This window comes from Nomascus leucogenys, chromosome 21 (assembly GCF_006542625.1).
Source record: "Nomascus leucogenys isolate Asia chromosome 21, Asia_NLE_v1, whole genome shotgun sequence".
In the NCBI taxonomy this organism is placed as follows: Eukaryota; Metazoa; Chordata; class Mammalia; order Primates; family Hylobatidae; genus Nomascus; species Nomascus leucogenys.
The window spans coordinates 49,797,156-49,812,387 of record NC_044401.1 but is presented as its reverse complement, the minus strand read 5'-3'; the positions used below and the strand labels follow the sequence as shown (position 1 = coordinate 49,812,387).

General features: G+C 51.4%; 1 protein-coding gene across 1 annotated transcript; it reads right to left on the bottom strand.

The window, feature by feature from the left end:
* Positions 1 to 8,328: 8,328 nt before the first annotated feature.
* Positions 8,329 to 14,846, bottom strand: RHO (rhodopsin). The gene is made up of 5 exons (XM_003265030.4): positions 14,391 to 14,846; positions 12,462 to 12,630; positions 11,090 to 11,255; positions 10,735 to 10,974; positions 8,329 to 9,909 (listed from the first exon to the last, which is right to left on the bottom strand). Exons 1-5 carry the CDS (start codon positions 14,749 to 14,751, stop codon positions 9,799 to 9,801), a joined length of 1,047 nt encoding a protein of 348 aa, XP_003265078.1. The 5' UTR covers positions 14,752 to 14,846; the 3' UTR covers positions 8,329 to 9,798.
* Between the last annotated feature and the right edge of the window lie 386 nt (positions 14,847 to 15,232).

The window sequence follows — 15,232 nt, the reverse complement described above, 5'->3', positions numbered from 1 at the left end:
GAGACCGACAGGTGCAGCCAGCAGACCCCTCACCCGGGTGTGAGGCTTCCGGGCCTGCCCGCTAGGCTTATAGACCAGCAGCCCGCCCCCCACCACTCCAATCAGCCCTGATTGGGCCGGGAGTGCTCTAAGCTGCTGACTGGGTCTGGAGGTGTGGAATGGGGCACAGCAGCCTGCCTTCTGTAGGGAGCCCCAGCTGGACTACCCACTCCTGTGTAAGCTTGGGGGCGTCGCTTGACTTCTCTGGGTCTCAGTCCCCATGGTGCAATGATGGGAGCTGAGATGCTTGATCTCGCCTGTGCCTTCTCCCCACCAGGGGCTGGAGATGCTGATGAGGAATTGTGGTCACCTGTGTTGTCAGGAAGGCTGCTGAGGCGGCCCTCTAATCCTACCAGGTGGCCAATGGGCTGCCCCACACCACTGCTGGCCTCAGTTTCTCAAAAAGTAGCAGTTGGAGGCAGCCCAACTGCTACTTTTGCCCAGAGCACATGCCCCTAGACCAGAGTAGCCCCTTCTGAGGCCAGCCGGGCTCTCTGGGCCTGTGCCCTCCTTTGGTTTTGTTTTTAAAGAAATAATAAGGGAGGATGCTTTGCAAAAGTCTTCATCGATAAGGACAACATCCACTGGGACAGTGGACAAAGAATGTAAACAGCAATTCACCAGCCTAAAGGCTGAGGAACAGGAACAGGAAAATGGACACTCGACTTCCTTGGCATTTGAGAAAATTCAAATTGAAACAATGGTGAAATACTACTTTCTCCCATCAAATTGACAAAAAAAAAAAAAAAAACCTTCCAATCAAACACCCAAGGCCTGGCTAAATCACACCCTTTCTGTAGAATATTCTGCAGCCATCTAAAATGGGCTGGTGCGGTGGCTCACGCCTGTAATCCTAGCACTTTGGGAGGCTGAGGTGGGCGGATCACCTGAGGTCAGGAGTTTGAGACCAGCCTAGTCAACATGGTGAAACTTCATCTCTACTAAAAATACAAAATCAGTTGGGTGTGGTGGCGTGCACCTGTAGTCCCAGCTACTTGGAAGGCTGAGGCAGGAGAATCACTTGAACCTGGGAGCTGGAGACTGCAGTGAGCCAGGATCAAGCCATTGCACTCCAGCCTGGGCAACAAGAGTGAAACTGTGTCTCAAAAATAAATAAATAAAAATAAAATAATATAATATAAAATAAAATAAAATGACAAGGTGGATTAAAATAAGGATGAGGGGCCAGGCGTGGTGGCTCATACCTGTAATCCCAGAACTTCGGGAGGCTGAGGCAGGAGGATCACTTGGGCCCAGGAGTTCAAGACCAGCCTAGGCAATAAAGTGAAATCCTGTCTCTACCAAAAAATACAAAAATTAGCTGGGCATGGTGGTGTGCACCTGTAGTCCCAGCTACCTGGGAGGCTGAGGCAGGAGGATTGCTTGAGCCTGGGGGGTCAAGGCTGCAGGGAGCTGTGATCACACCCCTGCACTCCAGCCTGGGCTACAGAGTAAGACCCTGTCAAAAAAAAAAAGGCGGGGGGGAAGAAAAGAAAACAAACAAGGATGAGGCTGTATTTCACACTCAGCAAAATGACAAAGATGTAAATGTCTATCAATACGGAGTGACTAGGATTCAAGGAAAGTATAGCTGCTGGGAGGTGGGGAGTGAGTTGGTAGCCGCCTTAGAAAGCAATTCAGCGATGTTTCATACAACTAAGGAGGTACTCACTCCACAACCCACCTATTCCACTCTAGGTGTAGATCTGAGACAAACGTATACACTTACATGCAAAGAAGTTTATTTCAATCTTAGCAGAAATTCAAAACAACATAAATGCCCATCAGGTGGAGAGTGGACAAGTAAACTATGGCCTATTCACACAGTGGAATAGTATGCAGTAGTGAAAAGGAGTGAACCGGAATGTATCGGAGAGTACGCCCCAACTACTGAGAAGACAAAACTTGTGTGTGTGTGTGTGTGTGTGTGTGTGTGTGTGAAGGCACAATAGTTCTTTTTAATTTTTAAAAAAATTTTTTGTATTTTTATCTTACCAGTCACAAGCAGTTGAAAAAAGTTCTGAAGGGATTCGTACCAAGGTAATAGTAGAAGTGGTTACCTCTGAGGAAGGGATGGGTTTTAAACAGTATACATTCTTCTCTAGGTAGTCTCTTTATTGTGGAATTTTCCCAGAGGACTCTCCATCACCAGAGATCTGGACTCGGGGAGGCTGTGGTCATCAAAGTGTTCTAAAGTGAAGTCAGATTTCACTCCCCTGCCTAGCATCCTGCATGGCTCCCCACTGCCCTTGGGTGAAAGTTCATGCTCTTCAGTCTGACTTAAGGAGCCTCCTCCCCGCTTGAATCCCACAATTCACCCACACTGCGCTCCTGGAATGGGCCGTGTGCTGATATCGGGCCCCTTTTGTCTCCTCTGTGTGTGTTGAATTGATGCAGAACTGCCCCCAATTTTTCACTCCTGCCCATTTGCAATGCAACTTTGCAACCCCTCACATTTCTTGTTTGTTTGTTTGTTTGTTTGTTTGTTTGTTTGTTTTTTGAGACAGGGTTTCACTCTGTCGCCCAGGCTGGAGTGCAGTGGTGCAATCACAGCTCACTGCAGCCTCGACCTTCTGGGCTCAAGTGATCTCCTACCTCAGTCTTCCAAGTGGCTGGGACTCAGGCACGTGCCACTATGCCTGGCTAATTAAAAAAAAAAATATATATATATATATATATATATTAGAAATGGAGTCTTGCTATGTTGCCCAGGCTGGTCTTGAACTCCTGGCCTCAACTGACCTCCCACCTGGCCTCCCAAAGTGTAGGGATTACAGGCATGAGCCACTGCACCTGGCCCCTCCCACATTTCTTAAATCTGAGTGGATTCCTTAAATCTTATGACTTGCTTTGACCAATAGCAGAAATGATGGTATGCCAGTCCCATTGCCATGTGAACTAGCCCCTAGCTAGCCTACCAGATGCTGAGGCCTATGGCCGTCACCCCTGTTATCCGGCCATCCAAGGGTCAACCAGCCAGTCCCCAGCCAACCCTGCAGTTGACCACAGATGCTTGAATGAGCCCAGCTGAAATCAACCAAGCTTGGTTCAGATCAGCAGACCTGCCTGGCTGATCCAGAGTCATGAATGATACACAGTTTGTTGTTTTAAGCCATGAAGTGTTGGGGTTGTCTGTCTTGCCGTACAAGCCAATTGATACACTTGACCTGGAAGGCCCCTCTGTACGCACTGCTCCCCTTCTCTGGACTCTTTCCCACTCATCTTTTGGCCTCAGAGTAGATGCCACATCTTCAGAAAAGCCTTCCCTGCCCTCTAGAAGGTTAGGGGCCCCTTCTCTGGCCTCTGCCAGGCCCCAGCCTTGCTCCTGGAGAGCCTCAAGCGCTCTGAATCACAGCTCTGCTTCCATGTCTCCAGCCTTTGCGCTCTGGGGGAGGAGCAGGGCTGTATCGGTCTTGTTCCTGGTGGTATCCCTGGTGCCCAGCACAGCATCTGGCACACGGTCGGTGCTCAGTACCCATTACTGTGATGCCTGGAGGTCCCAGTGCTGGAGGCCTGAAAACCATCTTCCGGCACTATGCTGGAGCAGGAGACGAAGCAAAGAGGCAAATGGAAGTTGGCACAAGTGGGGGCAGCAATTTTGATCACATTTATGGGACACTTCCAAGAACTGAGAAGTAGAGCAACACTCAGCGATAGAAACATTCCCACGAGCTTCTTCCGAAACCCTGCTCCCGGCTGTGCCAGGATCGAGTTTCGCATTTGAAGGGAAGAGCTCTAAAATGTGCTGCATGATCTAAAAATTCCTCTAGAGGATTGCCTTTTTACAGGGAAATGGTAATTCTGAGCATCAGACTGCGGAGACGACGGGCCGCTTGGTGAGCTTCTGCGATTTTTTACCGAGGCCTGTATAAAATGTAACTTCTGCTGAGAACTAGTTAATGAAACACTGAATGGGGTCAGCCTACATGTGAACTTTCCTGCGGTTCTGAAGATCACAGTTCTGAACTTTTGGAAGCAGTTTTAGGGTGTCTGTTTTGTGTAACTCCAGCCCCTGGAACATCAGGACATTTGTGACTTTTCTTTCCTGACTTTGAGTCAATAAATATATAAAGGACGGGGTAGAAATAGTAATAGCTGCCACATTCGACATCCATGTAAATATTTTATATTCACTATTTTATTTATACACGGAGAAGCTGAAGTTCAGAGAGGACCTGCACTTCGATCTTTCTGCGTTCCTGGGCTGCAGCCTGGAAGCCCTTTGTTTTAGTAAAGAAATTGGCTATAGGCCAGGCGTGGTGGCTCATGCCTGTAATCTCGGCACTTTGGGAGGCTGAGGCAGGCGGATTACTTGAGCTCAGGAGTTCGAGATCAGCCTGGGCAACATGGCAAAACCCCGTCTCTACTAAAAATACAAAAAATTAGCCAGGCGAAGTGGTGTGTGCCTGTAATCCCAGCCACTGGGGAGGCTGAGGCAGGAGAATTGCTTGAACCCAGGAGGCAGAGGTTGTAGTGAGCCAAGATTGTGCCACTGCACTCCAGCCTGGGCAATAGAGCAAGACTTTGTCTCAGAAAAGAAAGAAGGGAAGGAAGGAAGGAGGGAAAGGAAGGAAGGAAGGAAGGAAGGAAGGGAGGGAGGGAAAGGAAGGAAGGAAAAGAAATTGGCTATAACTCCAAAATCACAAGTGACTTAAACAAGGAACAATGAAACTCTTCCCTCTTGAAACTCTTTAAGTATAAGTTGGCCATGGCTGTTAAGGCAGCATGGGGGAACCATGGTGAGACACACCAGAGAACACTTTGCCATTCTGTGTCCTCAGATTCTATCTCCTGATCTAATATGGGTGTGGAAGCTCCAGTCATCATGACTACTTTCCAGCCAGCAGGAAGAAAAGACGAGAGGAAAAGGAGGGTACTTCCATTCTCCAAAATGCACAACCTAGAGACTGCACACGTCATTTCTGAGTACCCTACAATGACTGGACCTTAATGTTCTGCCACCACAGGTGCAAAAGAAGCTGAAAGATGCTGTCTTGTGTTGAGCAACCAGGTGCCCAGCTAGAACCTAGGATGATATTGTTAATAGAAGGAAAGGGAATGAATATTGGGAGCAGTTAGCACTTGCTTCCCCGCTTTTGCAAGACCTCCTCTCTGTGTTAATCTCCTTACAAGTCAATTTCCCACCACACAAGGGGCTGCCTCCTTTGAACTTAGTTCATGTCTCTGGGAAAGGAATTCACATTTATTGAATGTCTACTGTGCACAGCACCCTTTACACCATTAATCTTATTAGTCCCTATAGACAATTCTACCAAGTGGGATAATTCTCTCCTTTATAGCTGAGGGGCCTGAGTCTTGGAGCAATTCAAGGATTTGCCCAAACCAAGTGCGGTGGCTCATGCCTGTAGTCGCAGCACTTTGAGAGGCCAAGGCAGGAGGATCGTTTGAGGCTGGAAGTTCAACACCAGCCTGGGCAACATAGGGAGACTCCATCTCTACAAAAAATAAAAAATAAGGGGTGTGGTGGGGTGTGCCTGTGGTCCTGGCTACTCGAGAGGCTGAGACAGAAGGATTGCTTGGAACTGGGAAGTCGAGGCTACAGTGAGCTATGATGGCACCACTGTACTCCAGTCTGGGTGACAAAGTGAGACCCCATCTCAAAAAAAAAAAAAGAAAAAGAAAAAGAAGAAAGAAAAGAAGAAAGAGAGAGAGAAAGAAAGAAGAAAGAAAAGAAAGAAAGAAGAAAGAAAGAAGAAAGAAAGAAAGAAAGAAAGAAAGAAGAAGAAAGAAAGAAAGAAAGAAAGAAAGAAAGAAAGAAAGAAAGAAAAAAGAAAGAAGAAAGAAAGAAAGAAAGAAAGAAAGAAAGAAGAAAGAAAGAAAGAAAGAAGAAAGAAGAAAGAAAGGGAACTTGCCCTGAAGCTACATAGTTGGGAAGGGCACCCACTCTCTCCTTAGGGGGCACCTCAGGTTTTCAGGGGTGCATGTCTCCCTTGGCATGAGAGAGCTCTGTGGCCGTGAGGCAGGCCAGGTCATAGCCTAGAGACTTGGTCTCTAGGCTCCAATTCATCTCCGAGTCCCCAGTGCATTCTGGCATGGGGTCATCTTGCTCAGGTTTGGTTGAATGGAGCTGCCATTGTACCCAAGGGGCACTCTGTACATCTGCTGGCTGCCTGGAGATGAGGTGGGGACAAACTTGCTGCAGCTTAAGGCAGCAGCTCCTTCTCTTTATGTATGCAAGTGCCCACAAAGCAGCCATCAAGTAAATTAAGGAGGTGGAGGCTTTCCTGTCTTTCAGGACAAACCAGAGAATGTTCTGGTGTTAGAGTAAAATTTTCCTCTGGACATGAGGCTGGGGCAAATGTACCACTTCTCAGAAAAAGTGGACTGGGTTGGGGGTTGGGGCGGGGAGCTGGAATGGGCTGCCTGCAAGTCAGGGAAGCTAAGATGCCACTGTCCCACCCACTGCCACCCTGGCCCAACACAGCATCCAAAACAAAGGGTGAGACCTTCGGGACCACCCATAGGAATCTTCTCCCTCATGTCCCTGAGATGATGAGGGAGGGAGGCCTGGTCCAGCCACGTGCCGAGAAAACACCAACTTAGATTGCATTCCCTCTGGGTTAATGTTGGCTCTGCTCACCCTGCCTCCTGCCCTCCTACTTCAGGTAACAGCACCTGGGCTTTCCTTTGTGAAACCTACCTCTCCCCATTCAGCCTGCTTGGGCTGCAGGGTGAGCATGTGACCTAGGTCTGGCCAATCAGAGGATGAATCCCCATTCCAGCCATGGTGATGCAGTTAGACCTGCGTATGCCTAGTGTTCCATTATTGGAACGCTAAGCTTGTGAGAGTTATTTATAGCCTACTGCTCAAGGTCATCGCCAAGGTCTGATTGCAAAAATCCAAAAAATTGCAACCTCAGGCATAAATGAGTTACGTATGATCAGGTGACCTAGACTTGGCCAATCACAGAATTAATCCGCATCTCAGGCATGGTGATGTGCTGTGCCTGAAGCCCCGGGCTTTTTGTTCATGTGAGCCAACAATGTGTCCCTTTTGCTTCAGCCCAAATGAGTTGGATTTCCTATCACTTGTAACCAAAAGTATCCTGACTGATATTATCTAGTGAGTCAGAGTAAAGAGGGACAATGATAGAGATCCCAGCATAACGTGCCCCAGCCCCACCAAGGCACCGAGGATCTGCTATCTCATGCTCCTGCCCCCACTTTCTCACCTTGGAGGAGGGGGCAACTCTCGGGAGCTATAGCTCCATCCTTTTCCCCTTTGGGACAGGGTCTCTAGTAAGGCCAGCTCTGAGCTGAGGCCCAGTATTGCCATGGTCTCATCTGCTGCATGCCAGGCAGTAGGCTGGCCACTTAAAGTCCACAGTCCCATCTAATCCCCTTAGGATCAGGTGTTTGTTGTTGTTGTTTGTTTGTTTGTTTTGTTTTGTTTTGAGACAGACTCTCCCTCTGTTGCCCAGGCTGGAGTGCAGTGGCGCAATCTCGACTCACTGCAACCTCCACCTCCCTGGTTCAAGCAATTCTCCTGCCTCAGCCATCTGAATAGCTGGGATTACAGGCACGCGCCACCATGCCCAGCTAATTTTTGTGTTTTTTTTGTTTTTTTTTTTTTTTGAGACGGAGTCTCACTCTTTCACCCAGGCTGGAGTGCAGTGGCGCGATCTCGGCTCACTGCAGGCTCCACTCCCCAGGGTTCACGCCATTCTCCTGCTTCAGCCTCCCATGTAGCTGGGACTACAGGCACCCGCCACCTCGCCCGGCTAAATTTTTGTATTTTTAGTGGAGACGGGGTTTCACCGTGTCAGCCAGGATAGTCTCGATCTCCTGACCTCGTGATCCTCCCGCCTCGGCCTCCCAAAGTGCTGGAATTACAGGCGTGAGCCACTGCGCCCGGCCAATTTTTGTATTTTTAGTACAGACGGGGCTTCACCATGTTGGTCAGGCTGGTCTCAAACTCCTGACCTCGTGATCTGCCCGCCTTGGCCTCCCAAAGTGCTGGGATTACAGGTGTGAGCCACTGTGCCCAGCCAAGGTCAGTTTTAAGACTCTCTTTTGCAGATAAGGAAGCTCAGAGAGATGACAAAACTTGTTTGCAGTTTTATGGGTCACCTGTGCCTCTATGACCCCAAAGTTGGGGTTTTTCCCATTCCCAGGACTACCTCCTCCACCTCTAGCCCCAGGGGACTCTGTGCTGCTTGGCTCTGCCCATTGCTCAGTCCAGCCATCCCAGGGTCAGGGATCAGGTGGAAGCTGGCAGTTTCAATCTATCTTGTGGATAGAGTTTGAAAGCAACAAAACCCACCACCGTTAATACCAACATAGGAGCTGAGCTTTTAATGGCCCAATTTGCATTAGTCTCCAGGCAGAGCTGGGTAAAGCTAGAGCTTCTGGCTTTGCTTATATGGAGAAGGGGGAGCAGTTACTGAGGCAGCTCAATTTTGACACCTCAGAGATGTGGCCAGCTTTTTGGAGCAGACTCTCCAGAATGGAGAATGGACTAGCAACTGCTGAAGATGGGCTTGTCTGGCAAGGGAAACTGGAAACTGGGGCCCATGAACATCCCCAAGGAAGGTAGGCCCAGTAGAATTTCCCACTCTTTGTTTCTAAGCTCTTCGAGATAAGGATGACATCAGGGACTCAGCTGTTGATTAAATGTGGGCAGGTGAGCATGGCTTCTAGAGGCTCCATGCTCTAGATGCTGGGGCCCAGGTGCTAGAGCAAAAGAGCAGATAGCTTCCAGAGGCTGAGAGAAAGACCTGTCTCTCCATAGGCCACATTGGGAAGGGGGGAGGCACGGGACCTGGGACTAGTGGTGAGACCCCAGGCCCAATCTCACCCTCACTGGGAACTTGGCCTTCACCGTCCCCCTCCCCCAGTGTTGTTTTTTCAGGTCTGATGACTGCATTCTGCATTCCTGTGACTGTCCCTGCCTACAGCCCAACCCCCAGCCCTGGTCTGGCCTTGATGCCTAGCTAATTTTTAAAAACCTGCCCCAAGGTTGGGTGAAACCCCATCGTCTGAATGCCCAATCTCAGAATGTTCACTATCAGGAGGTGACAGTCATAGTAATTAACTAGTTACATTAATTGATGTTATTCACAACATTAACTAGAATCTGTACAGCTTCTTGCTATTTACAAAGTGCTGAAACACACATAGACACACGCAAACACACACACACACACACACACCGCTTTTGGTCTTCTCAGTAGCTGCGTGTCAGCAGGACCAGGGGTCTGGGATTTCCATTTTATAGGAGAAGAAAGTGAGGCCCAGGGAGGGAAAAACAACTGCTCCATATCATTAGCCAAGTATGAGTTGCTGCTGCTAAGAGGATCTGAGAGGATAGATATATTCTCCCTTCCATTCATTCCTCCATTCCTTCCTGCATCCATCCAGCATTTATTAAGCACCTACTGTGTGCCCCATTCTGTGCTAGACACTTATCCCTAAGCTGGGACACTTTTCCAGAAAGCAAGAATCCTCGTGGTCCTGAAAGATGAGTTGGGAGGAGGAGGGGCACAGATGCCGCTGGCCTTGGGGAACCTGGGACTCCAGATCAGTAGGTCTTGGTGGATGTCCCTTCTCAGGCCGTCCCTGGTGAGTGAGGAGCCTCATTTTTCTCTCATTAATTCATTTCTTAAAAAAAAAAATTAAGGAGCCTATGTGACTTCATTCATTCTGCACAGGCGCTGCTCCTGGTGGGATGGCTGTGGCTGGGGGAGGGTGTGGGGGATGGGAGATGCCTACAGTCGGCCACAGAGTCCTAGGCAGGTCTTAGGCCGGGGCCACCTGGCTGGTCTCCGTCTTGGACACGGTAGCGGAGGCCTCATCGTCACCCAGTGGGTTCTTGCCGCAGCAGATGGTGGTGAGCATGCAGTTCCGGAACTGGAAGGCAAGAGGCTTGAGTCAGGTCCAGGGCTGCCCGCAGTGTGCTTGGAACTGGCACGTTAGTGAGTTCCGCCCCAACCCTTTCCCTGCTTCTGCCCCTCACAGTTCCAGCGTCCCATCCACTCAAATCCGGCTTCCTGGAGGGAACTTGCTAAGCAGACGCTCCTCACCCCTAGAGATGCCAGGGACCGAGCACAAGGGGACTGTGTCACCCGTGACATTTCATGGTGCCCTCTGTGAGCCAAGGGTATTCCGTAAATTATCTCCTGTAATCCAAGAGTTTGGTGTTTTGCCCTTTCTACCTTTCTATGGATGAGGAAACCAAAACACAGAGAGGGAAATTGACTTGCCTAGGGCCACACAGCTAGAAAATGGCAGAGCTGACTTCAGACACTGTTTACCCCAACTGCTGAGTTCCTCCAAGAGGAACCCTTTACCCCTTTACCCCCAGAATAAGACTTTTTAGCTCCTTATTCAGCTTTATGGAGACTGGCCCATCCCATTCCCGGCTTGGGACCTTCTGACTTTGACATTGGGCTTCCAGAACTATCTGACTGGAGCTTCTCCCACCTGAGTGAGCATCTGAGCCACCTGTGGAGGGCTTGTTGGAAATGCAGGTTCCTGGGCCCACCCTGAGATTCAGCAGGTCTGAGTGGGGCCAGGAATCTGCATTTCTCACACACTCCCCATTGAGACTGCTGACCCAAGACTGCTGCCAGTAGCCCTGATGGAGCCCCCTCCCCTGCCCTGGGATGTAGCTTGTCCTTGGCAGGCAGTGCCTGTGGCCTGGGGCACTGGGGCCCTCCCACCCACAGTAGGCACCTGCTTGTTCATCATGATATAGATGACAGGGTTGTAGATGGCGGCGCTCTTGGCAAAGAATGCTGGGATGGTCATGAAGATGGGACCGAAGTTGGAGCCCTGGTGGGTGAAGATGTAGAATGCCACGCTGGCGTAGGGCACCCAGCAGATCAGGAAAGCGATGACCATGATGATGACCATGCGGGTGACCTCCTTCTCTGCCTTCTGTGTGGTGGCCGACTCCTGCTGCTGGGCAGCGGCCTGCAGGACACGGGACCTGAGTCCAGACCATGACTCCTCCAGGGAGCAGGAGCCGCAGATGCATGCTGGGGGCTGGACCCTCAGAGCTGTGAGGCCGCCCACCCCCCGCCCGTACCTCCTTGACGGTGAAGACGAGCTGCCCATAGCAGAAAAAGATGATAATCATGGGGATGGTGAAGTGGACCACGAACATGTAGATGACGAAGGACTCGTTGTTGACCTCTGGCTTGAGTGTGTAGTAGTCGATTCCGCACGAGCACTGCAAGCCCTCGGGGATGTACCTGAGGACGGTCAGGTAGGGAGACCCCGCCTGTGAGGGACTTGGGAACGGCCAAGGCGCCTGCCGAGCGCTGGCCCTTTCTGGGGCTTCACATTCCCTCCCGGGAAAAGGGGATCATAAACGTCTGCATGGCTGGGTGACGGGATGGAATGGATCAGATGGGGATGCAGATGCACCTTGTGCAATCAGTGTCGCTTCATTGTTTGGTGGCTGCGTTACCAGAGGACACCACCCAGCCTCTCCCTGCATGCCCAGCCCCAGCATCCACCGCCCGCTGAGACTAGGGCTATGCCAGGCAGACGGCTGGTGAGGAGGAAGGGAGAGCCCTCAGGCTCTGTATTTGAGGAAGTTTGTACAAACCAAGGTCTTCCTAGCCCCAGGGTGAGAGTATTTTCCAGGCCAAAGATGGACACACAGAGTATCTAAGGGATCTTTGTGCAGCTTCTGGAAACTAGAGGCTTCCAGGGCACATCATTAGGATGTGGCAATGGTTCCTGATATTGGTGACAGTGGACTGGCCTCAGGAAACCCAGAGCATCCAGCGGCTCTGCTTCTAGAGAATGGAACTAGGCCAGATTGGAGAAGATGGAGAAAAAGTCCAGGGGGTGGGCTCAAATTCAGCAAGGGGTAAGACATGGACCCTAGCAAGACTGAGGAGGAAAGGGAAGTGAGAGTGGGAATTTTCTGGAGACAGAGGGACATGAGGCCTCTGGGGACCAGAGTCACCAGTCCCGTTGTCCAAACCACTGTCCCCACTGTGTCTCATCTCAGCTCCATTTGGAGACAATCGCTTAGAGGCTGAGTGGGACCCAGTTCCCAGGGGCCACAATATGGCCACCTGCACTAGGAAGGTGTGGCCTCCCCTGCTGCTGAGGCCCAAGGTTAGAGGGGGCTGCCCCCGGGGTACTAGACCAAAGAGGATTGGAATTTGCGCCTAGCTTAGTTGAGGATTAGGGGCACAGCCAAGGTGAAGGGTTGGGATGTCTTGGATTCTCTTTGACATGGGGCTCAGGAGATGGGACCAGCCCTTGTAGCAACATTAGAGTCTGTTTCTTCTTCTGCCCTACACCCCTACCCTGAGTGGGCATTTGGGCCAGGAGACATCCAAGATCAGTGCCTGGAACCAGACACTACTGGGTTTGAGTCCTGACTGGAGGACCCTACAAAGAGCCCCTGGATCTTCTTCCCTTCTGCTCAGTGCCATTACCTGGACCAGCCGGCGAGGGGGGGTGCGGCGCAGGCCAGCGCCATGACCCAGGTGAAGGCAACGCCCATGATGGCATGGTTCTCCCCAAAGCGGAAGTTGCTCATGGGCTTACACACCACCACGTACCGCTCGATGGCCAGGACCACCAAGGACCACAGGGCAATTTCACCTGCAAGGCAGTCAACAGGTGGTCAGCACAGACTCCGCTGCCTGTCTAAGGAGGGTGCACTCCCCCCTAGACAGGGAGAGGGTAGCTAGGAAGGCAACCAGGAGTGGGAGAGGGATTTGAGGAGGCCCTGGGGAAAGAGAGAGCTTGGCACTGGGAGGAGGGGGAAGGGGCAGAGGGACCACACGCTAAGGAGAGCTGGGCAAAGAAACTCCAGGGAATGGGGGAAGTTATTTGCTTAGTGCTCTGGGCCCATAAGGGACACAAATCAGATCGGGGGTCACGATTGGACTGGGAACCCAGTAGGGAGGTGTGTGTGTGTGTGTGTGTGTGTGTGTGTGTGTGTGTGTGTAGCAGAAGAATGCATCCTAATGTGGGGCAGAGTTCCTTGTTGGGAAGGAATGCAGAGGTGGTGGAAACCCAGAATTGGCAGTCCTTCCTCCCTCTCCCTTCTCGGGAGATGAAACAACCTGGGCATGTGGGGCCCTCTCCTAGGAGCCTTGAAGCAATGCGCAATGTTTTGCCCAGAGGAAGAAGAAGGAAATGATGGAATTCAGACATCTGTCCTGCTCACCACCCCATGAAGTTCCATAGGGAGAGTGGCTATATAGTTAATCAACCAAACTGGGACATTCCTAACAGTGAAAGGGACAATATTTGTAAACTGGGACTGACCCTGCAGAGAACAACCACCCATATGTGGCACACCCACCTTCTGGCCAGAACTGGGTGATCTGTGATTATTGAATGTAACAAAACATCCAACAATGGCCAGAGATTCCCTGAGAATAGGACCGAGGGAGCAGCCTGAACATGGGGGAGAGAGGGCAAGGCTGGCAGAGAGACGCTTGTGGCTGGCGGTAAGCTCTCCCCGTCACCCAACTTTGCAATGGCTGCTTCTAGCGTCTCCTCCTGCATCTCAGCGGAGATATTCCTGGATCACAGCCAGGAGACCTAGGTTCTTGTTGCTGCCTGGCCACATCCCTAAATGAGTCTCTTCCCCCTCTCTTCCTCAGTTTTCCCCTCTGTTAAGTGGGATCTGTTATCCCTGCAGTACCCCATCTGTTTTCCTGTTAAATGCAAGACATTATTCTAAAGCAAAAAGGAGCTGCTTCAAAGGGGCTGCTTGCGGTTCTCAACACCAGGAGACTTGGAGCACAGCAGGGAGGCTGGAGGGGCACCGAAGGACAGCGGCTGGGAGGGGAGGCAGAGGATGTCAGAGGGGACTGAGCCCATTGCCCAGCACAGGGAAGACCCAATGACTGGAGAATGGAAAATCCACTTCCTACCCTGAGCTTGGGCCCCCAGAGAGGAGGGGTCTGGCTTGCCCAGCTCTCTCCTCAGTGCCCAGCCTGGGTCTGACCCAGCACAGCTGCTCTGAGGGAAACAGAGGCTTGGTGTTGCAAACATGGCCCGAGATAGATGCGGGCTTCCAACTCAACTCTGCACCCGTCCCTGTGTGATGCCCCAGCAGGGCGCTTGACTTCTTTGAGCCTCAGCTCAGTTTTCTTGCTGTGAAATTAGACAAGCGCACATTGCTTCAAATAAGATCAAGGCAGTGTTCAGTGCCAGCCCTGCACAAACAGCAGCCCGGCTATCACCATGAATGGTGTTTGTTGACTGAATATATGAGGGCTTTGGATAACACTGACAGGAGAGGAGAAGGGAGAAGGCCTCTCAGCCACCAACGCCAAGCCCAGGACTCTCCTAGACCCCTCCATGCTCCCAGGCTCCTGCACACCCCACCCGCACCCGGCTCATACCGCCCAGGGTGGCAAAGAAGCCCTCCAAATTGCATCCTGTAGGCCCGAAGACGAAGTATCCATGCAGAGAGGTGTAGAGGGTGCTGGTGAAGCCACCTAGGACCATGAAGAGGTCAGCCACAGCTAGGTTGAGCAGGATGTAGTTGAGAGGCGTGCGCAGCTTCTTGTGCTGGACGGTGACGTAGAGCGTGAGGAAGTTGATGGGGAAGCCCAGCACAATCAGCAGGAACATGTAGGCGGCCAGCATGGAGAACTGCCATGGCTCGGCCAGGTAGTACTGTGGATACTCGAAGGGGCTGCGTACCACTCCCGTCGCATTGGAGAAGGGCACGTAGAAGTTAGGGCCTTCTGTGCCATTCATGGCTGTGGCCCTTGTGGCTGCCCCACGGCTGCTGCCACCCAAGAATGCTGCAAAGGCCTGAGCTCAGCCACTCAGGGCTCCAGCTGGATGATTCTGGGCTCTGACCCCCCCAGACCCTTATAAAGTGACCTCCCCCTCCTAAGCTCCTGGCTGAATCAGCATCTGGGAGATTGGGGGTGTTCATAATCATATTAATCCCCGCCACAGAAACTGAGGGCCTAATTGGCTTCCAAGAGGGGCCAAGGTGACACCAGGAGGAAGCCTGAGGTCAGGGAGGAGAGGTACTCAGGACCCAGGGAAAGGGAGGAGAAGGCCCCTAACTTCTACATGACTTTGTCTGTCCCAAGGTCCCACCTCAGTTTGGTGGCCTTGGTTTGAAATAGGGACCATGGGCCTCTGTGCCATGTCCTCTGGACAGCTAGAGACTTTCTGGTTTATTCTCCCAGTCTCTCATCTCATCACACAGCCCCTTACCTGTTCG